Source organism: Arachis ipaensis, chromosome B6 (assembly GCF_059453495.1).
Source record: "Arachis ipaensis isolate K30076 ecotype BB chromosome B6, ASM5945349v1, whole genome shotgun sequence".
Classification (NCBI taxonomy): domain Eukaryota; kingdom Viridiplantae; phylum Streptophyta; class Magnoliopsida; order Fabales; family Fabaceae; genus Arachis; species Arachis ipaensis.
The window spans coordinates 21743545-21769403 of record NC_142441.1 but is presented as its reverse complement, the minus strand read 5'-3'; the positions used below and the strand labels follow the sequence as shown (position 1 = coordinate 21769403).

At 37.3% G+C, this 25859-nt stretch overlaps 3 protein-coding genes across 7 annotated transcripts; 1 reads left to right on the top strand and 2 right to left on the bottom strand.

Annotated features, from left to right (window-relative positions):
• Positions 1 to 2888: 2888 nt before the first annotated feature.
• Positions 2889 to 3251, bottom strand: LOC148554852 (uncharacterized). The gene has a single exon (XM_088490521.1). It carries the CDS (start codon positions 3249 to 3251, stop codon positions 2889 to 2891), a length of 363 nt encoding a protein of 120 aa, XP_088346647.1.
• Positions 3252 to 12177: 8926 nt separating this feature from the next.
• LOC107646132 (Protein kinase superfamily protein) lies at positions 12178 to 16719 on the top strand. The gene is made up of 13 exons (XM_016350325.3): positions 12178 to 12839; positions 12935 to 13052; positions 13153 to 13211; positions 13348 to 13412; positions 13921 to 14014; positions 14118 to 14198; positions 14303 to 14414; positions 14580 to 14634; positions 14713 to 14972; positions 15059 to 15423; positions 15576 to 15864; positions 15973 to 16043; positions 16150 to 16719. Exons 1-13 carry the CDS (start codon positions 12594 to 12596, stop codon positions 16378 to 16380), a joined length of 2046 nt encoding a protein of 681 aa, XP_016205811.1. The 5' UTR covers positions 12178 to 12593; the 3' UTR covers positions 16381 to 16719.
• Positions 16720 to 17006: 287 nt separating this feature from the next.
• LOC107646131 (protein LATE ELONGATED HYPOCOTYL) lies at positions 17007 to 25144 on the bottom strand. Of its 5 annotated transcripts, none has more exons than XM_088492137.1 (8): positions 24761 to 25144; positions 24319 to 24344; positions 23894 to 24088; positions 23663 to 23774; positions 23350 to 23419; positions 19277 to 19501; positions 17780 to 19186; positions 17007 to 17694 (listed from the first exon to the last, which is right to left on the bottom strand). In XM_088492137.1, exons 4-8 carry the CDS (start codon positions 23677 to 23679, stop codon positions 17296 to 17298), a joined length of 2118 nt encoding a protein of 705 aa, XP_088348263.1. In that variant the 5' UTR covers positions 23680 to 23774; positions 23894 to 24088; positions 24319 to 24344; positions 24761 to 25144; the 3' UTR covers positions 17007 to 17295. The 5 variants fall into 5 exon arrangements, with proteins under 5 accessions (XP_088348263.1, XP_016205809.1, XP_020959874.1 ...); XM_016350323.3 differs by having other exon boundaries at positions 23358 to 23419; XM_021104215.2 differs by having other exon boundaries at positions 17780 to 19183; positions 23358 to 23419; positions 24761 to 25122.
• Between the last annotated feature and the right edge of the window lie 715 nt (positions 25145 to 25859).

The window sequence follows — 25859 nt, the reverse complement described above, 5'->3', positions numbered from 1 at the left end:
AGACGAGAATGGTCCTTAGGTCATCACTAGTCAACACAAGCTAGACAGGTTGAGTGTAGATGATGCAAGTATAAGCTTCCATTAATCACTTTCGATTATACTTGATAATTGTTTAGGTTTTTCACATAATACTTGCATGTATCTATTTATAATTTTGTTAATTTTGACTAATTTTCATGTTGCAGTTCATTTGGATGCTGTACAACGCTCTTGAGGTTATCCAAGTAGTCCATCCTGATATCCTCAGGTCTGATCACACACTATTATGGAAGTCGATTACTGCGTTGATATACTTTGCGTCAATTGAGTGGCATCAGGTTAACAGGTTTTTATCTCAGCTCAGGGGAGTTCAAGACATCCATGAACCAGTAATCAACATTGACTTCCTGTTGTCGAAGGATGGTTGTGGACCGACCCGATGGTTTGCCAAAGTATTCACCACATGGCATTCGTATTGGGACCATAGACATCAGAGTGTGCTTGGATTTCAGTTGGTGCCAGACCCTCGGCCTTCAGCAGAGTATCTTAATTGGTGGTTTATGGTAGCCCGTAGGTTCCTTTCACATGATCGGTTACTTGTAAATCCTTGCCAGGGATCGGTTCCTGCAGATGCTCCTGTTCGGGATCATATTGCTGCACCAGCAAGACAACAGAGACCAAACGTGCCAAACAACAGGCTTAGGGCAACTCGTGAGCACGTCGGCAGCAGAATACAGCCAGCCTATGGCAGCAGGATTTAATGATGTGTTGGGGTTGGATGAGGAGCAGGACATTGATGATGATGATGATGAAGGTAATGGGGGTGGGGGTGCTGGAAGTCAAAGTCATCGAGGAGGTTGGGGACACGGTGGAGGTGGGTCCGGTTGGGGTGGTGGTAGCTCCGGTTGGAGAGGAGGTGCAAGTGGCTTTGGTTGGGGAGGGGGTGGGGGTGGCACTGGGTGGGGAGAAGCTGGTGGTTCTGGAGGTTCTAGAGGAGGAGGGGCTGGGGGTTATGCATTTGGTGGTGGTGCCGAGGGTGGGGGTGGAGGGGTTGAGGGTTTTGCATTTGGTGGAGGTGCTAAGGGTGGGGATGGAGGTTCCCATGTTGAGGCATCAACCCTATTTTCGGACTTCAGTAGCCTGAGGCAATTAGAGCAAGTCTTTGGTGTGGGCAGTGATTTTTTTTGCCGAGATTACCCAATTTGTCAGCCCTGGTAGTGATTATAGGCCACAATTTGAGGGAGGTGCAATGGATGTTAACATGGACCTGAATGAAGTGCTGACTGGTTACTAGGAAGGTCCATTTGTGTTGGGTGGTACTCCTGCATCTGCCTTTGGTGGACATACACAGCTCTCACCTACCGATCAGCCGGAACAGGTTTCAGCACCTGTGGTCTAGCCACTAGATTCGTTCGTACCGATCACCTAGAGGAAGAAGCGTGTCATTAAGCCAGCCAAGTGTGGCACTGGGTCACATATGCGTTAGTTATTAAGTTTATATATGTCAGGGTAATTTTGTAGTTTATCTATCGCTATGTTAATGTATCTTCTAGCTATTATGGTACATTGTGTTTGTAACACATATTTTGGAGTCTTTACATATGATGGTAGTTTCTTTTGATATGTTATTGTATAATCTAATTTAATAAGGAAAAGAATTAGAATATAACTTTGAATTAGTTAAATTTACTGACCATAGATAAGATACAACACTTCGTCCAAAACACGGCTACTAAGAAACACAAGTCATGCATCACTAAATTTAGAATTATGGTAAACTTAAAGCGAACATAAAAACCTAACGACAAAAGATAAACAACAAATAAAATTAGCCAACAGCTAGATCACTAACGAATATACGTTGCTCTCTGCTTGAGAACCAGAAGCACCTAGGCGCTGGGGACGTTGTCTTCTAGTATGACCCGGAAGCCTACATATTCCACATCTCTTTGGGCAATCATGATCAATCTCATCTATACTATTTCTGATCCCTGTGGCCTGAGGATGACTAATAGCAGCTCGCATCATGCCGGGATCGGGGATCACCTGAGGACCCTTATATATGGGTAGCAAGTCATCATGCATCGGTGGAGAGAAACCCATTTTATAAACATTGAACATGGTGTTGAGGCGATACACGTCATCAACATAAGTCCTCCAATCTAGCTAGCTTGTAATATGAACATGTTGCAAGCACATGACGACATGGATAATGGAGGGCTTGAAAATTCCACAGTCGCATGCGAAACCCGACAGTTACTCAAACCAATTCTTCCCCTCTATTGGAGCAAGCTCTTCAACAACAAACTTAAAGTTTCCTATGTCATATAGATCAACCCGTATGTTTCTTGAGGCATGTAGATTCTTCTCAAATGCCTTCATAAGTGTCTAACAAAATTCTTGCCTAGACCCGAGCTGCGACTCTGCTTCCTTTCCTTTTGTGACATAGAGCTCGGCCAAATACCCATATGTTGCTTAACAAGTGAACCCACTAGTAGGTTACGTGTTACCTTTAGAACGGCGTTAATACACTCAGAGATGTTTGTTGTCATATGCCCGTATCGGTGACCGCCATCCCAATATTGAGTCCAGAACTCTAACCAAATCCTGTTGTACCAATCAACCATTGCTGGGTCTTCCTGCCTCAGGATATCCATGTAATATTGATGCTCCTGTTCAGTCTTCGCATATGCTACATTCACGAGGATCTTTTGGGCATCCATAGACTTGAAGTTTAGTGTGAAACTAGCAGCAATTTATCTTGCACAGAATGCACGATATGCCATAGATGGAAGCCACCCACCATCTTCGGCAACCAAGGCAGCCTTGATTGCGTTGTGGTGGTCAGAGATCACTAGAATGCCAGGCTCAAGAGTCATATGCTGACAAAGATGACTCAGGAAAAACTTTCACGAATCCGTGTTCACGCCCTCGACTAACCCAAATGCAACAAGGAGAATGTTTGAGTTTTCATCTTGTGCAATTGCCATCAGTAAAGTACCTCCATACTTGCCATATAAATGAATACCATCAGTAGATATTAGTGACTTGTAATATTTGAAGGCCTCATCACATGGAGGAAACGTCAAAAATAATCGATGAAAAAAAACCCTCGTTCCATCGGTTGTGTTACCTGCCCTAACATGTGAAGTGCGCAACATTGCTATAGTGCGAGACATATATATCTGAACCTCGATGATCCACCTTGGAATCAGGTTGTAAGACTCCTCCCAATCTCCATATATCTGTGCAATCGCCTTTTGCTTAGCCATCCACACCTTCTTGTAACTGGGCTTGAAGCCAAATTTTGATGAGACTGCATTCTACAATACTTTAATGGAGATTGATGCATCCGCCATGACCAACAATAGAATTGACGCATAGATGACATGATAATCAAGCTGTCTGTGATCAGTGGATATCTCTGTTGCAAGATATGTGTGCGGCCCATTGTACTTTTTAACTTCCTAGTAGCCTTTCTTCTGCCACATAGTCACGCATATCAGCCAATTACATCCATTTCCAAACTGCACACACTTTCTATGATACTTCAATTAATTAGACTAAAACACTTTATACTCAACATTACAACGAATATTATAACTCTTCACTGTCAGTACAACTTCTTCTTTGCTTTCGAACCGCTGACCAATTTGAAACTCGTCTGTGCCAAGCATACTAAGCCCATCTCCGTGAATAATAGAGAGCTGGTGGTTTGGAAATGTAGATTGATTCATTGCCTCAAGATCCAAATTAGAGAAGCGTGAATGGTACTGTTGTGTCTGAGAGCTTGATTGGGCTTGTGCTCTACCGGCACGTGTTGTGTCTTCCTCGCCATTGCTGTTATCACTAATAATGGGTGGTTTCGAATCCGAACCATCATCGCCTATAGCCTTTGCAAGTGGAACTCTAACTCTGACCTCCATGAATGCCGGTGCACCATCCAATACAGGTGCTGCTCTCATTGCAGCTGCAAGCTCTCCTAAGGTATGCACATCCCCAAGTCATCTGCATTATCTGCCTGAATAGGTAAATCTACTACAAATGATGGACATAGGCAGTAACCTGTTGACCTGCTGGAATGGCGCTAGAACTCCTTTCTACCATGTTAGTTGATGGATTTGGAGCAGATCCACCAAAGCTACCATCTACATCAACCATTCTCGAAAACAACTTCATAGCGCCCAAATATGAAAATATTGCTTGACTGTGAAATATAACTCGCATGTCGTCATTGTCAAGCACATCATACTTTCGAAACTTAACATAACCTTGCCTCAATGAGATAGGAATCCAAAAAAATATTTGCTTTACATGTTTTTTGCCGCACTTTCCTAACTTCTGTAATATACTATTCTGTAAATCCATCAAATTCGTTGATGGATTTACAAACACACTGATATGCTTTTTATTAAAGAACGTAACACCCTCACTTGTATTTTTATCAATTTTCCCTCGATGATAAACTAGCAAAAACACACTCTCATCCATCTCTCTCAAACTCAATAAACTTCACATTTGAGCCGCATACACCATCCTCGTGTATTTATAGACTCATGGTCTTCGTAAATGGTCTTGGGGTCTTAAGCTTTATCAAATTGAAGGTAAATCATGGTTGGGTCTTGATAATTTGCTAAGTTGAGGGTAAATCGTGCCAAACTCCCGAGGGTTAGCTTTTACAAATAAATCGTGCCAGCCCCTTGTGTTTTGCCTCGAAACATGTACATCCTCCCACCTTGGGATATTTACACACAAATTGTAAAGCTAGCCACCCTGGGACAATTTATGGGTGTGGTGGTTAACATATTATATAAACCATAAGGCCCTGGGATGATTTATATATTATTAGGAATAGGGGATTCACGTTTCAAAAATTACTTTAGAAAAATCAAGTAATTTTAGAAGGTGTTTATTTTATTTAAGTAAAAAAGTCTAACTAAAATGAAATAACGAATCAATTGTCATTGTGACAAAAGAAATAACATTTGTCATCTGAGTAACTAGGACAATTTATATAAATAAATCATTTGGAGATCAAATTTACGCAAATACAATTTTAAAAATATGTTACATTTGTGTCCTAAACTAATTCTATATAAACCGCTATACCCTACCTCGGTTTACAAATTACATGTAATCCGCTATAGGGTAGAGCGGTGTATGCCTTAAAATTTTCATTCATAATTCACGATAAGGTGCATCAGATTATGATTTAGTGCGTTTTGGCTGTAATCCGTGATACCCTATAACAAATTATATGTAATTTGTAAATCATGGCAGGGGAATTGGTTTAGAATAAGAATGTAACCTGTTTTCAAAAATTGTATTTATATAAATTTGATTTTTAAATAATTTATTTATATAACTTCTTTGATTAATTAATTACAAAAAAAAATCATATTTTGATAATAAATTTCGTAAAGAGTAGCATATTTAATAAAAAGGCCAATAAATAAAGCATTGAATAGAATTTATAATGAATGAAATGTTAAATTAATTATTTGAAGGTGATTTTATTCCATTCAAACAGTATAAACTTAATTAGATTTTAGATTTAATTTTTAAAATTGATTTAATCTAATCTAAATTTAAAACTAAATAATAAGTTTAATTCGTTTTATACTTTAAAAATTGAATTAATTATTTAAAATTATAGAAAGTAGTAAATACTTTTATTTATTATTTATCTTATTAGCTTTATATAATACTATAGTCTTTACTATCTAAATATCTAATACTTCCTATGAATATATAATGTCCATCTTTTAGGATTTTTTTAAATAAATAAAATAAATATTTTATTTACTAAAATATGTAATTTGTAGCAATTTTACGAAATTGTACTTTATTTCTTCTCTTTTTTACAATGTAAACAAAATAAAATTGTATATATCTCATTTACACTGTAAACGAGATAAAGTACGAAACGGCGTGGTCATATCACGTTTATATATACACGTGTTGTGTAAGGGTCTTATCTCGTTTACAGTGTAAACGAGATAAAACTAAACGCAGCTTATATATACAATTTGTTTACAGGACCATTTAGAGTTGTTTTTCACCCATTTCTTCAAATTTTCTCAAACTTCTACCCTCTTCTGACCATATTATCAACTTATTAGGCGAGTATGGTGCGTGCGCATATGCACATGACCGGATATCAACCACCTGAATGTAACATGGCACATCGCAGGATTAGTCGACTTTAAGGTTAGTGTTGTTGTCTTTGTGTTTATGTTTGAACATGTGTGAGTGAAGCTATAATTAAGGTATTTTTATAGAACTAGTGTACGAGACGTATTAGTTGGATGAATGAATTGTTAGGAAGGGCTGATAGGCTTTGCTTTTTTGTATTGGTTAAATTAAATTCGTAAGTAAATGTTATTCATTTTGTTTTTATTTAGAGTAAGTTGTTAAGTAGACATTAGGTGATTAAGTTATTAAATATCGTTATTTTAAATTTATTTATTAACGTGATATTTATTAGTTTAGTTATTAACTAACTTAATGTTTATTAATTTATTAAGTAAGTGTTTCTACTGATTTATCGAAGTTGTTTCTACTTATTTATTATTTTAGTTATTAATTCACTAGATGTGTGGTATTTTAGTTATTAATTATTTAGTATGACTTTTTTATTTAAATTAAGTTATTTGTTAAGTACATGTTACTAATAAGGCTATTAATTAGTTAAGTAAATATTTTTATTTAAGTTAATTTATTAAATAAATATTTATACTCATTTGTCAAATTTGTTTTTACTTATTTATTAATTTAGGTATTAATTAACTAGTTGGGTAGTATCTTGGTTATTAATTATTTATTACGATTTTTTATTTAAATTAAGTAATTTATTAAGTACATGTATACTAATAAAGTTATTAATTAATTAAGTAAATATTTTTATGTAAGTTAATTTCTGATGTGAATGTTAATTGAGAGTATTTTTTTATGTTACCACTTTGTGCCACCGCAATAAGTAAAACACCACCATATTTGCCATATAGATGCATGTCATCGACGAATACAAATGGCTTGCAATGCTTGAAAGCATTCACATAGGAAGGAAAGGCCGAAAATACCTTATCAAACATGCTACAATCACACACCATAAGGTGTCTCTTATAGTACGGTACAACACTGACTTTGCAGTGCTTGCAACAACCTCGACACCTTATTGTATGACTCCTCCCAATCACTGTATATCTGTGCAATTTTCTTTTGCTTTGCCATTCAGACTTTTCTGTATGAGGGTTTGAAGTGATAGCTTTGCCTAACTGCACCTTTTAGGATAGAGATGCTGATGGATGGCGAGGATTGTATCAACGGGAGGATGACACAGCAGATGAGACTGATGTCCAACTATCAGTGGTGTTGAGACATGGTGGGTGCTAAATACGTGTGCACTCCTTCAACTCTACGCACCTCCCTAAAGAAATAGAACAACCGTGGTTGAGATGTACAACAAGCATAACAATGATAACTAAGAATATAGAACACAGTTAAATTTGAACTTACCAATATCCGAGATTCTGTCGGAGAGCAACACGGAGACGCCAAGGACAGCCTGCTTCAGATTGTTGGCAATACACATAGTACTTTAATCGATCCGACTCTGCAACTTGGTACTCAGTATTTCTGTGAATGCTGTAATTATTCACACCTTGCAATACTGCATCTCGACTTTTGAATCTGTGGCCAACCCAAAACTCCACACCACCGTCTAAGTTATAATCATTTTCAGCGGTGTTGGAAAATGGATTTTCTCTTGCATTGCATCCAAATCTATTGTATGATAGGTGACTGGGTATAGATGACAAGGTCGGAATTGGGTTCGGGGCAGGCAGAAGATACTGACGTGATGGCTTGACCGGGGTCTCCAGTACAAAATCCTCCTCGTCATCATCTTCAGAAGAACCGCTCTCGTTGCTATCCGCAATATACTCCTCGTTTGAGTCCTCCCTGCCAACGTCCATGTCTTTCACTGGACGAGTAACGTGTAGCAGTGGTGGTGCGAGAGGTGGCTCATCCTGGACGAAATCTGACTGCCTAGATCCATCACCACTGATATCACCAACCTCTGTAAAAAGCTCAATCACTTGTTCTGCCATGATTCTCCTATATGGATGTCAAACATCAGGTGCACATGCTTGTCACCATGGAGGAAAAACAGACGAAATCGAAAAATTTCGTTTCTCATCGATGTTAGCAACCTATATATACCCCACCCTTATGATCTCTTTTCAACTACTACCACCGATGCTACTCAATATCAATCTCTTCAGTTCGGACAAAGAACTTACTCACCGGGTACGCAACAGAATGGGATTCTCACACTCAAATGGCAATTGGGATAATACTTACAACCAAATATCTACTACTACTAGATATTTTAGCTTATTTTCGGAAGAAAAAGATAGAAAAGAAGTAGTGAAATATTTGTGGAGAATACAAAGGGTAACACATCCTTTTATAGGTGCTAAAAATTTGTCGTAACGTATATCGTTTACACTGTAAACGTCATAATTATTCACATATCTTGTTTACAGTGTAAACTGAATACATGTATCTCATTTATACTGTAAACAAAATATACCCGTCAATGTTATGTGGCCTTATCTTGTTTACAGTGTAAACAAGATAGGTGTAGTATTATTTCATTTACACTGTAAACGAGATAAGAGTTCTAATGCATTTTAGTAAAAATATTACAAATTATTTATTTTATAAAATAAAATATTTATTTTATTTATTTAAAAAAATTCCCACCTTTTAGAAGAGGAGAAATTGTTTTTTTTTCCTCCCAATAATGAAGAAATATTCTCCACCTACAAGTAATTTTTCGATACAAATCCATACAAGTCTCTTTAACCTAATTCACATCACGTGCCACTATCTAACCAACTTTTCAATCAACACACAAATATATAATTGCCTTTTTTGAAAAGATTTCATTTCTGTTTTCGAATTTTCTCAGCATTTTCGATCTACGTTCTCTTCCATCTCTGTGTTTTCTGTGTTTCTCTTCGTTTGTTCTCTGCGTTCTCTTTCTTCATTTTTTGCGATTTCCTTCATTGTCTACGTTTTTGAAATCAAGCTCTGAAATTAGTTTTGAACAATTATCTCATTGTTGAAGATAATTAATGATTCAAGTTCAGATTGTCGATTGAACCAGAGCGAAGTGGATTATTGTTTTGAATTCAATCAACTAGCTGAGGTGTGGTTCGATTCTAATTAATGTTTTCATTACTTTGTTAGTAGTTTATGATTCTGTAGATGAATAATATTTTTGTTTGTGAAAATTGTTATTTATCGTTAATGGTTTGAATTGAATGTAATGTAGGAGTTCTGCATTAAAGAAAATATTTTTGTGTATTTGCAGCGAATTTCAGTGTAAAACTAAGATATTTATGTGTATTGTTTAAGAATTTTCAGTATATATATACTGATAAGTTCTGTATAATTCAAAACTCTTCTTCTCCCTCCGCCTCATCTTCTGCTGCTCTTCTTCTTCTTTTTTATCATCATCATCATCATCATCATTATCATTTTCTTTTTTTTTCTTATTCAACTTTTTCTCTTGTTTTACCTTGTCAAGGTTCTTCTTGTTTTACTCTCTTAACATAATAAAAATAAAAAAAAAATCAAACAAAAAAGAAGAAGAAACACATAATGCTACAAAATTATTTAGACGAGGATGAATCTACATTCATTCAACTAAAAAAAGAAAGAAATAAGAAAAAGAAGAAGAAAAAAAATGCAGTATTAAAGGAAACATTTTTGTGTATAATTTGTAGCCAATTTCGGTGTAAAACTAAGATATTTATATGTATTGTTTATGAATTTTCGGTGTATGTGTACTGATAAGTTTTACATAATTCAAAACTCTTCCTCTTCCTCCTCCTAATCTTCTACTGCTTCTTCTTCTTTTTTTTCATCATCATCACCATCTTCTTCTTTTTTTTTCCTTAATCATCTTTTTCTTCTTGTTTTACCTTCTCAAGTTTCTTGTTGTTTTACTCTTTTAACAAGAATAAAAACAAAAAAAAATCAAACAAAGAAGAAGAAAAAACATATAATGCTGCAAAATTACTTGGAAGAGAATGAATTTACATTCATTTAACTAAAAGAAAGAAAGAAATAAGGAAAAAAAAAGAAGAAAAAAAAAAGAGTAAACTACTATTTCTACCCACGAAAGTTGAAAACGAGATTTACCTATAAAAAAAAAGAAATTACCATTTGTACCCATAAAACATGGGTTCCAAAAATTATCCAAACACTAAAAAATCACATAAAATCCCAAATTACCATCATCATTATCGTTTTTAACTTTTCATTGAACTCAAAACAGAGTGCTACCACCTAATGTCCCTGCAACAAATTAATTGCCAAACTCAAACAGGCCATGTGGGGAATAGAACGAATTGAGTAATCCTCACTTGATCCAAACTCTGAGAGGCAGGGGTGAGCTTGTTCTGTTTCAGCTCTGTTTCGGCGAGAGAGACGCTAGCTACGGTAGTTGCTCTGAAGGTTCAGCGACTGAGAAGCTAATGATGATGGTGACGTTGCCGACAACTCGTTGGAGTAGAAGAGAGAGTGAGAACAGGGGCTGAGTTAGGGTTCAGTGGAGGAGGTGTGACACTGGTGAGTGGCTCCCTGGCGGTGGTCTGGACCGAGAGAAAGAATGACTGGGACAGTGAGGGTGGCTCGGGTTCGTCGCAGATGGTGGAGACGACGGTGATTTGCGGTGGTTCTGGCGGCTAGAAGTGCAGAAGGTGATGATGGCAGGATTGTGATGGTGGTTCAGAGATCTCTGGTTCTTGAAGAGGAAAGAAGAAGGGGAAGAAGAGGAGACAGAGAAGTGAATTAGGGTTCATTGGTTTAAAACAGATGGCGAAAGAAACAGAAAGAGAGAGAGCTCGTCGCGGTTTTGGTTCGCAAAGAGGGCCATGGTGGTGGCGGCTGGCGTGGTGGCCCATCGGCGGCACTGGTTCAGTGATGAGGAGAAGGTAGCTACGATAGGTGAGGGTGGTCAGCGGTGAAGAGAGGAGAGGCGAGGAACTGCGGCTCTAGGGTTGCTGGTGGCGGCAAAGTAGGGGCTGGTGCGAAGGTCCTCTGATCGGCGAGAGCGAGACAGGGAAGGAGAGAAGGAGGGGTGGCCACGGTGGAAGGAGGACGACAGCGGTGGTCGCTGACGCTGGAAGCTGCAGGAACGAAAACAGAGGCCGCGACATTTGTCACGAAGGAGGAGAGGTGGCTCGCGGCTGAAAAGATTACTGCTAGGATTGTTTGAAAATTAATTGATTATTGGTGAGAGATAGAGGATGGGGTTAGTGGTGGGAGTGGTGGTAAGGTGATGAGCATATGAGGATGATGGAGTAGTTAGTGGGGAGGGAAAAGATGATATGGATGATGATAAGGGTAATTTGGAATTTTTATGTAATTTTTTAGTGTTTGAATAATTTTGTTGTTTGGAACCCATGTTTTATGGGTACAAATGGTAATTTCTTTTTTTTTTATGGGTAGATCTGTTAGCATTTTCAACATTCGTAGATTGAAATAGTAGTTTACTAAAAAAAAAATGCAACATTAAAGGAAACATTTTTCTGTATTGACAGCCAATTTCGGTGTAAAAATAAGATATTTATGTGTATTGTTTAAGAATTTTCGGTATTTTTATACTGATAAGTTCTGCATAATTTAAAATTCTTCCTCTTCCTCCTCATATTTTGTTACTTCTTCTTTTTCATATTCTTATTTCATTTTCTTATAATTCTTTTCGAATTCAGCTTCGAAATTTTCTTTACTTTTCGCGACGATTTTCAGAGATTTTTGAGTGATTTTGATTCTTGTTTGAATTTTGAGTGTTGCGATTTTGATTGAGGGAGATTAACCATTTGTCATAATGGAGAATTGTTTTTGTTAAGTTTGGGTCAATTTGTATAAATTTGTATGCCAAAAAGACTTGTATGTGTAGCATGCCTGAATAATGAATTTGTCATATTTATATTTTAAAAAATTATTTAATCTTATAAGATAGATAGTTAGAGATTTAAAGTACAATAAAAATAAAATTGTTTAATGCAAAATTGATAAAAAAAAAAAAGTTGGCGATTTTATATTTATTATTGACGTGGATATTCTAAATTAAAATAAACGAATAGAGTTATAAAGTGAGATTCGCATTAAAATTAAATTAGTAGTGTTTTTTTAATTAGGCATAATGAATAGAGTGTTAGTGTGTGTGTTCGGTGTTCCTATTTTATAATTTGCAGGTTTCTTCCAAGTCATCTCCGCAGATAAGTTGTAGTTGGTCCACTCAGCAACTTCCGTGAGTTTGAGTGACTTGCCAGTTGCCCTGTTGTGCTGTTCTCGGCTTCGTTTCCGCACAAAAAAAAAAAAAAATGAAAAACACAATCTTTCCTTAGATTCCCTTCCAAATATCATCAATCCATCCCAACAATCCAATCCTATTGAATTCAATTCCGTTCCGCTCTTTCACTGAGTTAGTTAGTTAGTTACACACAGGCAGCACGCCATACACACCACGTCATATGGCTCCGTAGGTTTTCTGATTCTCCTTTGCTCTCTTTCATAGGAATTCCGATTGGGTTATGGATTTCGGAGGAGGAGGAGGGACCCGGGTGATCGGAGATTACATACTTGGACCTAAAATCGGGTCGGGTTCCTTCGCGGTAGTGTGGCGTTCAAGGCACCGCAAATCCGGCACGGTGGTGGCTGTTAAGGAGATCGATAAGAAGCAGCTGAGCCCCAAAGTGAGTGAGAATCTGTTTAAAGAGATTACTATTCTCAGCACAATCGATCATCCCAACATCATTCGACTCTTCGAAGCTATTCAGGTAACTGAGGCACCCTGCACCCCAATTCTGCTTATTCAACTCACTCTTTCATACTCAAAGTTGCTGCCTTTTCTGTTTTTTTACTCTGATTATAGACCAAGGACAGGATTTACCTTGTGTTGGAGTATTGTAGTGGTGGCGACCTTGCAGCTTACATTCATCGCCATGGCAAAGTTTCTGAAGCCACTGCCAGGCACTTCATGATCCAATTGGGTAACCTCTTATGGCTTTTTCCTTTATTATCATAATTTCAAGCTTTTTCATGTTTGTGTCCATCACTCATGTTGTGTTGCCATGTGCTTTTCCCTTGTAGCTGCGGGGTTGCAGGTTCTTCAAGAGAAGAACCTCATTCACAGAGATTTGAAACCACAGGTATCTAAGTGACCAAGTATATTTTGTTAGATTCCTACCAAAAAGCTGATAAGTTTTCTTTTAAGATACTATGGCTTTCACATTGTAAATGGTTCATGCCTTGATGATACTTGTTTTTCCCTAAACATACATGCAGAACTTACTATTGGCAACTTCTGGAGCTACACCACTCATGAAAATAGGAGATTTTGGTTTTGCAAGGTACTATGGCTTCATTGGAGTTAAACAATACAACTTTATGCCATTATTATTTTATGCTTATCACTGGCTTATTGTTATGCTAGAATGACCTAATAATGTTTTTCTGAAAAAGGATGCTGTGTCTTGCTTCTTCATAAATGATTGATGGCAGATTTACATGACACTCAGCCATCTCCAGTGGGGAAACTATCCATAAACAACACTGTTTGACATTTAAATATTAATGGTTTAAATATGAATATTATTTATGATATGATACCATGACATTGTTTGATCCTTGATGCTGCACCTTCTCTACTTGTGGAACACCCCCCCCCCCACCCCGCTTTCCTCTTCTCTCTCTCTCTCTCTCTCTCTCTCTCTCTCTCTCTCTCTCTCTCTCTCTCTCTGGCAAGCATTCAAACTGTTTTCCTATATTTGGTTCTCCAATGGTTTTTAACTCCAACTGGATGGAATCAAGAATACTAAAACTTTCTTTACTCCTTTTCCTAATGTGCTGTTATACTAGGTCTCTCACACCCCAGGGTTTGGCTGACACTCTGTGTGGTTCACCATTATACATGGCTCCAGAGATAATTCAAAATAAAAAATATGATGCCAAGGTGATGAAAGTTAGAACCAATATTGGATTGTACATGCAAATATTTGTTACTCCTTTTTCTTTTTTATGAAGAATGAAAAAGTAAAATTGTATTGTAATTGCAGGCTGATTTATGGAGTGTAGGGGCAATATTGTTCCAACTAGTAACTGGGAAGCCACCATTTGATGGAAATAGTCAACTGCAGGTTTTCGAAGAGGCTACTTCTGCTTCAATTCATTAAAACAAAAAATAAAAGTTCCTTGTGATCCTATTTTCTCCTCTGACAATTTTTTATTTTTTGCATTGCAGCTTTTTCAAAACATTTTGACATCTAGCGAGCCGCAGTTTCCCCAAGAGGCTTTAAAAGAGCTACATTCTGATTGCTTGGATCTTTGCAAAGGCCTTTTACGTCGAAATCCAGGTATCAATGGCATGTACATCTGTGTGTGTATGTCAAATCTTCTGCATCATGTTGCAGATGCACAAGGATGATGAATCTGAGGTTAAATATAATTATACATATGTTTTGCATGACAGTTAGATTTTATGTGGAGAACTTCCATAAAGTTTTTATTTTAATATGCAGTTGAGCGATTAACTTTCAAGGAGTTCTTCAATCACAATTTCCTTCAGGAACCCAGGTGATATTTTCTTCCCTCCTTTCTCATTTCCTTCCAAGTCATAACTAATATTAATATCTTAAATTTCATAACTTACAGGTTAATCATGCATGTTGAGCAGTCTTTATTGCATCCATCAGAGAGATCCGTGGTTCAACACTTAGTTACCTCCACTTCAGACATGTCTCAGTTGCATTCTGGGCATCATGTTGAGTCATTAGTAGATGATCCAGTTGTAGTCAATTCAGTTCTCAATGATACTTTGGCACTGCAAAGAAATACTGGGAAGAAAACAATTGGCATTCAGGCTGTTGAGACGCCTGTTTTTGGTTGTTCTCATTTGTCAAAAGAACCTCAAGGTCTAATACATTCTGAAAATTGCATTCTTCTTTTTGCATTGCTTCCTGCCCATTATTTATCCTTCCAAACCTCAATTTCCTTTCAGTTTCTCGTTTAATGGAGTCCATTGAAAAAGATTATGTCCTAGTCAATCATCATTTTGCATCATTGGAAGCTTTCTCTGAGTACTTTGAGGCATCTGTGCAAGATAATTCCACTTGCAAGGTTTCTATTTGCTCTTCAAAGAGGACTAACATGGAAACTGGTGTTCCAATGCAAACAAACGATCCATCCCATTGCCATGCTGGTCAATTAGAAGATCCAAAAAGTGGTGAACCTGTGGCATTAGTGGCATCCCGTGCATTTGATGTCTTAAGTAAAATGCATGGAACTTCCTCGCTGAGCTCTTCAAACAGGCTAGAGTTATTGCATCTGTATGTGCAGATCCTTGCGGAGCTTTCATGTGAAAAGGTGAGTTAGTCTTGTTCACTACATCACACTGTGATATGGTTTTTATTGGTTTTGAAATATGCCTGAAAATGAAAATAGTTATAATGTACTCTGCCGCTCTTTCTGTTGTCTTTTCAAAATATATAATAATTTTGGATGTCCATATCTTGCAGTACAATGCAAAATTGTATCTGGAATCGTTTGCAGTTGAGTTAGTAGTTTTGGCTATATGGAAGAAAGCTCTAGACGTTTGTGAATCTTGGATGAATAAGGGTGTGTTGCCTGCAAGTACTTTGGCCAATGAAGCCAGAACTTCCTATGGAGATGTGGGTTCATCACAAAACGTGGAAAAGAAAATAAATTTCTGTGATCCTTTGTCAGTCTACATGTGGGCAAAAGAGGGGTTTATTGCTGCAGTTGATAGTGCTCAGACACTGTCACGTCATATTCAAAATATGGATGGTAGGACTGCTTTTTATTTCAGGAATTATTCTAATCCTTCCATTAGTTCCATATTATCTAAGGAATTATCTTCCTATATACTCATAGTACTAGAAAATATATTTACAGGAGAAGCTGAGATGCCAGATGCAATGGAGATCATATTCCAAGAAGCACTCCTAGTTGGTAAAAGTGGTGCTGTAAGTACATCTCCAATGTGCACTAATCAATTTTTTCTGAGCCCTAGTCTTCCTCAAGGGTATATGAATGAAAATGCTAGTACTTAGGTGTTTGCCATTTTCCCAGGTAGATGAATATATGGAGAACAGAGGTAGGGCAGCTGCATCTTATTCAAAAGCTATGCTTCTGCTTTCCTTTATTGTGGGGGAAGCAACGAACCTTCCATTAAACCCACCATTTTTGCTTACTGCTGCTAACGAGAAGCGAATCCTACAATATATTCACAATTTGCAATCCCATCAAAAATCTTCATCAGAGTCTTCTCCCAAAGCAACCCATATTCTTTTGTCTGAGTAAATAACCAGCTATGTACAGTAGTCCTTACATGGCCACTTGTTATTTGTGGATAAAGTGAAGCAATTGTTGGTGGCGTCAAGGCTAACTTCTTATTATTGTGGCCTACTAAACTTTTGACAGATACGTTAAGTGTATAGAGAAATATATGACCTACTATGGCGTTGTAGAGGGACCTTGATATTTGCTTAATTCCGTGTATATAAATGTTCTTAATTCTTTCAACGTGGAAATTGTAAATAGTCTAACATGCAGTTCTGAACCAACTACATGTGCAATGTATTCAAATTGCTTTTGAGAAGGTGGAATTATATTGCAGTTACTACGATTTTGAAATCTGTATATAGAAAGCGCCTTCCTCAAACAATAGCTGTTCTTAGTTCATTTATGCATGGAATATATGCAATGTACACACAACCGGGAGAAATTTGTAGTACCTTTCTTAGTACATGTAAGTAATTTTTAGTGAAAACAGCGATACTTTCATTAGTGTCATGTAATACATCATATTAAATTATTTATAATAATCATATACAGTCATGCTACCTTTTTTAGTCAATGCGCGCATAGTTTGAAATAGAAGACAAATGATTCATAGATGTCGACACTTGAAAAGAAAACGGGGATAATGACTGAATGAAGGATCATAAATTACTTGAATGTTCAATGCTCAAACAGTACTTAATGTTTCTTATCTATGTAGCGGGGTTTTTAACAGCAGTAACATCAGTTTAAGAAAGTAAAAGAGTGTATCTGGTAATTTAATATGGTACACGCACCTACACGATGAGTTTCGTGGGCTGAAGTAGAATAAAAACAATACAACACCAAAGAAGGGGACATTAATGATATGCAAAAGAGGTGTGCCTAGTGTGACTGTGACTGCACCTGCATGCTCAATGCTGCATATGTCAATAGTCATGTTGAAGCCTCCCCTTCCAGGCGTATTCTCTTGGGACCCTTCTCTTCACTATGGTTACAGGCCATTCCAATCCTTGTTTCCTTGGCATCTACTGAACATCTTTTGTAAGGTTTAAACCCTGTTCGACGAGTCTTGAGCTTACCTTGTTGAAGACCTATGGCCAGCAGTCCCTCCTCGTCTTTCTTATTTTCTTCAAATTGCAGGTTTTTTTGCACCCCTTCACACTGAGAACTGCATTTCTTACTGTCAAGATCCTCTTCATCTTTGCACTCAACCTGCTGCTTGTCATGTTTGATATTGCCCATCTGATGATCCTTGTTTATCAAATCATGCGGAGGTGAAAAACTTTGGGGTAACACTTCTCTGGAGAATAGAGCCTGGAAGGCCAGCCGTCCCTGATAATAACAAACATGGCATGAGGAGAAAAACAATATATGCATAGATTACAATAAATTTATGTCATAAGATATTATCCAGCACCTCTTCGGAGACCTCCTTCCAAGAATCCGTAAGGTAGCTAATGCTTCTACAACGACGATTAATTGGCTCAGTATCTACATGGTTTGCATCATGTGTTTTGGACTCTTCCTTTTCTTTTTCTTCCTTCTCTAGTGCATCTGTTTCTTCACTGCTAGAGGCTGAGTTGGAACCACATGAGGAGCGGTCAACTTGTTTGCTGCCATTCACTTTGTCAGGGTCAAGGTGTTCAGAAACTTCTTGGTTCTTCCCATGATCAGTAGTAGCCTTGGTTGAAGCGTTTAATTGGGCATCTCCAATCTCTTCATATTCGGATGAAGAAACAGCTGGTGACTTAGAAGATGAATCTTGAGCATGAAGAGCTTCTGAATATTCTGGATCAGCTGTCTGATCTTGCAGAGGATTTTCTGGAGCAACGTTTCCTTGCTCTGTCTTGGGTGATGCCTCGCCAGTATTGATCAAGGGAGCTGCAGTTGCTGATGAAGGTGGACAGGCAAAAGCAGTATGAAGTGGGGCACACAAAGGAAGCAGCCCATGGGCAGCCCACCACGCAGTTGCAGCAGCTACAGTCGCAGCTGCTATAGCTGCCACACTTGGAGGAGAGCCAATATGGCTAGATGGAAAGCTTCCTTGAGAGCACGAATGAGAATTTGCTGGTGTTTCTGCACTTGCACAGGGCCAAATCATTGCAGCAAAACTTGCTGCAGCATGGGCGGCAGGGTTTTGCATCAATGTGGAAACAATAAGACTTGAAAATGTGGATGACATGTGAAGAAATGATTGGTAATCTTCCTGATTATGCTGCATGAAAGGAGGACATGGGGGAAATGTTTGATGAATAGAGGATCGTGCTGTGTCATTTTGACTTCCACTTGTGTTTGATGCAGCTGGATTGGTAAAAAGATTGGGTTGCCCATTAACCCCTCCTTGCGGAATTACGGAGTCTCGAAACAATGTATCATGGGATGGATTTTGTGTAGCAGTTCCATGATTCCCATCAATGACGTGCACAGTGACATGCCTTGGGTAATTCTGACTGCCTTGAATTCCATCTGCTTTCTCAGTATGAACCATTTTGGCTTTAGAAGCACAATAAATGTCCATCTTAGAGGCTTTACAAATGCCATTGGTTTGCGTGCACTTACCATCATCTATCCCCAACTTCTGATTTTCAAGTTCAACAGTAACAAAAGATTTATTTCCTTCATCTTCAGCTATTACATCTTTCACTAAAGGTATATACTCCCTCAAGGCACATGAATTTTGCATTGGCACTGACATTGGTATTAAATTCTTGTCTGCTGAAGATGGGGACGAACTGGGTGCCTCCTCAAGAACAGTAAACACTTTTGAGCAGCCTTCACTCTTATTCTCGTTTGCATAAGTTGGCCTTTCATCTTCATTATGCTTCTGACAGAAGAGGGAACAAGCACAATTATTTCACTAACAGGGATACACAATAAAATTTTCTGAACCAAAATATAGAAAATAAAAATTAACCTCTGGTAGAGGTTCTTTCTCCAAGTCCAGAGTTTGTTTACAATGTGAAGATGCAACTGAAATGAGAAGCTTTCCATATTTTGCTCCACTATGTGAGGTTGGGGTGCCAACATTGGTCTTACGGGGATAAGGATTGCTTGGTTTTCTTTTGGGCCTTGGTGGTGGGATGTCTATATCAATAGCCTGTCCTAACGGAACACCCTTTACAAGGGCCTCTTTCTCCAACTGGAAGTAAAAAATTGTAACAATATTATCAGCAGCTGAAGTTTCACAGAAACCATCTAAGCATTCTGGTGGGATTGATGATTTCCAAAATACTAATCAGTAAATTTTGGGTAGATCTAACACGAACATTACAGTGATCTCACATGTAGCAGAATCAACTTTGTACACTGTTTTCTTCAAAAAAAAAAAAAGGAATTTTATTGAGATGAAGAGAAGAAAACTATGTACAAGACCTTTTTATTCGAAGAATGCCAAGAAAAGACGGTATCTAGAAAGTTTCTCCAATCATGTTGGGGGGAAAAATAAATTTAGGCGTAATCAAGGATTATTAATGTGGAATTAGTGAGCTGGAAACTGAGTTCTAGTTCCATGGAACAGGAGATGTCAACTAACAGTCCACAAGAGATTGCATAGTACCAAATCATATATCGTATATTATCAATTACAATCATGACTAAAGGCAATTATTGACAAGAATCTGACATGAAGAAAACAACCACAAACATTTGATAAATGTTCCCTTTTTCTCAGAATATAGTTTTCCAACTAAAAACTTTCATGTATGGTGCACTGGGAAATCAAAGAAAAAGCCTTTCCTCATCAGTAGAAAAAACAGCTAACATTTCTACCAAGCTCATTATACAGAAGTCAAAGGGACCAAGGTATTATGTGAATGACTTGAAGTGGAGGTATGTGAATAGTATATGTTTGAAAAAGTTTTGTCGTGCAATACTGGGATCTTTTACAGCTCCTCCGTAATCAGTTTAAAAATATTTCTTTTATTGAGGAAAGTCCAAAAGTAACCAGCGGTTATTCTCCATGAGAGATCGACCAGCTATCTCCTATGAGGACAATAACTCGCAAGTTGAATAATTTAATGTCAGAGCATGATTTTGTTTAATCTTCAATCCTACAACTAAGTTTTTTTTTAAAAAAATACAGCTTTCGATATCATTTTTCCGGTTTAGTCCACTTATAAAATTTTCTATTAGGCTAGTTTTCTGTTTAAATTGATAAATTCCATGTAAGGTCAGCTCTAAAATGTTAACTTTGAGGTTTCAGTGGTACTTATTAAATGTTTGTGCTGGGTTCTGACATTAAGCAGCACAAATTCAGCTGGGTGGGTTTAACCATTTTCGGGTACTTTTTATGGCGTCGTCTGACCTGACCTGGCTTAGTTCCTTGTGACTAATTTGTTGCTCTTTTTGCTTTGACAAGTAGCTCTATGCTGTACATGAGGCACAAATACTATCGCAATGAACAAAAATAGAAAAAAAAAGGGAGGGGGGGGGGGCGACCTTGACCAAACAATCAAACTGACTACTTGGCCAACCACCCCCCCCCCCCTCTCTCATCTTTCACTGCTTTTTTCAACTTTTTTTTTTTTTGGACATGGTAAAACCGGGCAAACCCGGAAGGATCCAAAACCCAAAACCCACCCAAACCCAACTCCTTTTTTCAACTTTAAAACCAATATTAATTCACATATTATATGTCCATTACAGTGCCCAAAGTCTCACATCGGGTAATTGGGATACTTGACGTTATATTTAAGGAAAGTGGTTCTCTCTCCTTAATGGCTAGCTTTTTGGGTGTGGTTTCCCACCTTCTTTAGGTACATAACAATGGTATTAGAACCTTGGTTGTCAGCACCATGGAAATTACATATAGGCTGGATTAAGGTGAATACCGAATACGTATAGTGTAATTTCAGCAATTGTAACCCAAATACCTGAGACTGAAGTTATGTCCTAAGCTTTTTCCTTCGCCTAATGCGTACAGTGTAATTTCAGCAACTGTAAGTAATTTAGTAAATGCCATAAAAAAAGAATAAGGGTGTTACTCTATCAGACTGCCAGAGTCCAAATCCTATTGCTTTTAGGTGTGGTTTTTCACTTTCCTTAGGTATTTAACAATGGTATCAGACCCTTGGTTATCGATGCCACAGAAAGGGTTATCTATAGGCTGGATTAAGGTGAATACTGAATACTGATAGCTGGTATCAAAGTGGCTATCGGTAGGTTATTGTCGAATAGAGTGAAGGCCCCCTTCTATTCTCCAAATAGAACCCAGTAAAAGGGTTTGGCATGGTAACTCAATTCAGAACAGTTATTGACTTGTGCTTAACACAGAAATCATAGGTGCATCAGAAAATGTAACCCATACAAATACCTAAGACTGAAGTTATGTCCTGAGCTTTTTCCTTCACCTAAGGAGCACTGTAATTTCAGCAATTGTAAGCAATTTAGTAAAGGCCATAACAAATGAATAAGGGAGTTACTCTATCAGACTATCAGTGTCCAAATCCTTTTACTTTTGTGCATATACATACTATATACAAGTGCGTCTGATATATTCAATGAAGAATAACATTGGAGTTATTGAGTATTCAATAAGAGTTATGAGAAACGATTCCATTTCTCTCTGTGTTGTCTTATCTTGCATTATACTCTAATAGGCACTGATTTTGCAGCTAGATAACAATCCTCTAGACCCTGTCATTCTAGGCATTAAATTATTGTCCTCCTTTACTTCTCTACACAAAGTACAAAGCCTAAATACCCAATACATTATCCTTACACTTGGTCCATATACACACATGATCCGGCTGACTTACATACTAGCTTTGAAAGTGCTGGAATTCCAACCAAACTTGTTGGTTTGCAGGGTCAACTTTCTTAGTTATAAATTAGCATTGTAAATCTCACTTAAGAACCCTACAGCCTTAAAATCCATTAAATTTTCTGAATGAACCTCTAGTAGTCATTAAGTCGTTACTCATTATTAATTTGAACTACATCCATGAAACTTCTATACTTATACGCAATAGCATATTGAAGATTCTTGCACTTGGATTTATTGTATATTACGGCAGCATAGGGAAATTTGGATTTCTTTTGCAAAGATGGTTTACCCTTGAAATGCTTAACCTTAATGTAGAAGGTAGTTAAACTTTCTCTACTTGTTTAGTCAGTAGCGTAATGTGTTCTCCAAAAGCCACTGATTAGAATACCAAAATGGGCCTCCAACACTATGCATAATGTGCAGTGATGTAAATTGGGTCATACTATCCTTACATACACTATGTTTAATTGTTTATGGAGTGGGCATCAACTTCATGACATTTTGTTTTCATTGAAAGTATCACAATTTAACAAATCAATAAGATGAAAAGTTTTTGTAATCAGAGTATTATATTTATTTCATTCTAAGTCAACTTGAACATACACCAAAAAGAAGCTTCCATGTTAAACATAAATAATCTTTTGACATATCTAGAAACATTACTGATACACATAGTTATATCCATTACTTAGTTTCCATCACGTTTTATGTACGATTTTAACCTCCTTTATTATCTAATGTAAATTTCTCAATCTCATTTTGATGTACCATGACTCATCAACCATAATTCAATACCATCCTCACAAGTGCCTTTAGAAAGAGCTAACAACTTTCGCCAATGAGTTATAGCTCAAATGGCATTGTCTCCCCATACTCAATTAAGAGGTTGCGGGTTCGAGTCTCCTATCTTTGGTAAAAAAAAAAAAGAGCTAACAACTTTCTGAACAAAACATTAACATCAAAGAATCACTTTTGCTTTGAATTTCCCTGACAAAGTTGGTCAATTTGTCAGATTTACTTAATTTTCATGTAAGATCTTTCAAGTTCGAAAGCAACAGTTTAGATACAGAATTATTTTATGGCAATGGACAGGAATTGTATTGATTAAAGTGTACTAAATGATGTACCAAACTACTAAATAAATCAATAGCAAGTCAAGAAAAAGCATATATTCATGTAAAAGGATCAATATTTCTAACATATGATCCGAGATGAGAAGGTACCCATTGACCTTTGAAAAGAATTTCTGTGCATGGCTCCTGATTTGCACAGCAGTCTTTGTTCCTATATGCTCTGCACAACAGAATCAAAACACGATAAAAGAAAAACGGGTAGAAGACGGGAGAAAAAAGAGTTTCCAGTTAAGATCTATTTATTTTTCCTAAAAAGAAAGTCAGCAGCTGACATCAATTTCAAAATTTTGAGTCCGGATATATTTCGAGATTAATTGGCAATCTAAACTGAACATATTCATCAGGTGAAATGCCAAAAAACAAAAATTAAAAAATTAGGCGTCGGTTGGGAGTAAAATATTACCTTCTATCCGCTGCCATGCTCGCCCATATAGCTTTAGGGCTTCTAGGAACCGATTATGCTCCTCCTCTGTCCATCGTTCTCTTTGCTTCGTAATTGTATATGGTTTTCTTGTCTGCAATTGCCAGTTATCTCATTAGTTAATGAAACTAAAATCGTTTAATTTCCTTTCAAGAGAAAATCAGAGCTGCATCATGACAAGTTAAAGATTTCCATGTACTGCAATAAACTGACCTTAACAACCACTTCTTCTCCAGAGGAGTATGCATCCATTACAGGACGTGTGCAGCTGACGCTGCTTCAGATCTTCCCTGACAAGGAATGGATAAAAGGAATATCTCCTTTCGTCCTTTGTGACATGGAGCACAGCTAATCCTAAAGCCGTTATGGTGAAAGTAAGCAGTATCTGATAGAAAGAAGAGGTTGCTACTGCAAAATAAACAAAGCGAGAAGAATAGGTAGAGATCCGTCTCTGTTTGGAATCAACAGTTATTCATAAGCATTCCAACTCATAAAGTCATAACACAAACAAGATAATAGATAGAAAGAACTATAAGAAAAAGATTTATCAAATTTTAAGAATCCACCGCGACAGAGAGAGAGAGAGAGAGACGCTTCTCCCAAAGAATAAAAGAAAATTCCTTAATCAGAATCCTCACCAAAACGAACTCCACAGCGCTGAAACCTTCCAAACGTGGAAACAACTATAATTAGTAAATATCTCAGACCACTTCTAGCTTCTGACTTCTTACATCACTTAATTAATACTATCTCTGTCACTACAAAAACTAATTAACAATTTCCATTCTCTTGTTTGGTTACCGAGAAAAACTAATCGCAAAGGAAAGTTCAGCTGTTTGTAGTAGCGAATATTTAACGAGAGACTATCCTAGCAGAAAAGTTCAGCTCAGCGTACCTGATGTATTCGAATCCTGCAATTTATTTTGTGAACATAACCAAAGAGAGGAAAACGAAAAGGCGAAGAATAAATCGATTATCAGTTTCTGGAGATTATATTTTCTCGGAAACCAAACCAAAAAGAGGGGAAAAAGAAATTATAAAGAAAGAAGAAGAGAAAACAGAAAGCAAACAGTAAAGTACCTTGGAACAAAGTCATGGTGACGAAGAAGAAGGAGGAGAAGAAGAAGAAGAAGAGGAGGAGGAGGAGGCTTGGAAGAGCGATCATGCATGAGAATTGAGGGAATTCATCTAACGGTCCCCGGAGGCAGAGAAGTCATCTCGAGCAATGGCGAATCTGAATCTTGTGGATCGGAAGAAGAAAATGAAGAAGCAGAATCAACAGAGAACTGTAGGAAGAAGAAGATTAGAAGAAGAGTGTTTGGGAGAGCAAACTCTGCAAGTACAACTACAACAAGCCAGAAGCATCGACACCAAACTCTTCCCGAAGGAGAAGCAATCTCAGCCACTATAATTTCTCTACCATTTTTCATTTTTTCATTTTTATTTTTTAAAAAGGAAGGAGTCGTTTTAATTTGAGGCTGCTAAGGACGCAAGAGGGAAACTCCCATCCATCCTGCCAAGTGGCACTTATTTAGTGGTTGATGCTTCTAACACCCACCGTTGCGCTTTTTCTTATTTTTTATTGCTTCTCTTTTTCAATTTTCTTACCTTTATTTTATTATATTTTGTTGGGTCCTTTTTCTCACCCTCAAATCAAATCTCATCCACAAACTCTACGCCCTGCTTATCAGTCCGTAAAAGCGTCGCCAGTTGTCAGACGTGGGTCCCCATATTGCGTGGCGCCAGTGACCGCTTGCATCCGGTCATCTCCCTATGGATATTGTTGTTTCATGGTGCCATTTTCCGCCAACGTGGCTCCCGCTTTTCGGAGACCGGTACGTGTCTTTCCATTTATAGTTAGTGTAGGACGTTGGATGGGTCCATGGGACACGTGCGCATTCCTAATGAGATCCTGTAACATCCATATGGTTCGAGTGGTGTTTTATTTTTACAATTTTCTTAGTATAATTATTTATTTAATTTAATATTAGTTCCTACTGCATTGCCATTAAAAAAAAAAAAACGAAAAATATGTAAACGCTTTTGTATTAAGTAGGATAAGTTAAGATATAATCAATGAGTTAGGGTGAAATAGTATTATTTTTATATTTTAAGTTAAAGTTAAAGTATTTATATTTGATATAATTATTTGTCTCAAAAGATTTTTTTTATTAACGCC

Excerpts from the sequence above, each read along its gene's own strand:
- LOC148554852 (XM_088490521.1), bottom strand. The coding sequence starts at position 3,251 with ATGGCTAAGCAAAAGGCGATTGCACAGATATATGGAGATTGGGAGGAG.
- LOC107646132 (XM_016350325.3), top strand. The coding sequence starts at position 12,594 with ATGGATTTCGGAGGAGGAGGAGGGACCCGGGTGATCGGAGATTACATA. Across the intron at positions 13,053-13,152 it reads GCACTTCATGATCCAATTGG|CTGCGGGGTTGCAGGTTCTT; the intron begins GTAACCTCTTAT and ends TTTCCCTTGTAG. Across the intron at positions 15,865-15,972 it reads TCATATTCAAAATATGGATG|GAGAAGCTGAGATGCCAGAT; the intron begins GTAGGACTGCTT and ends ATATATTTACAG.
- LOC107646131 (XM_016350323.3), bottom strand. The coding sequence starts at position 23,932 with ATGGATGCATACTCCTCTGGAGAAGAAGTGGTTGTTAAG. Across the intron at positions 19,187-19,276 it reads AGAAAGAACCTCTACCAGAG|AAGCATAATGAAGATGAAAG; the intron begins GTTAATTTTTAT and ends CTCTTCTGTCAG. Across the intron at positions 17,695-17,779 it reads GGAAGGAGGTCTCCGAAGAG|GGACGGCTGGCCTTCCAGGC; the intron begins GTGCTGGATAAT and ends TGTTATTATCAG.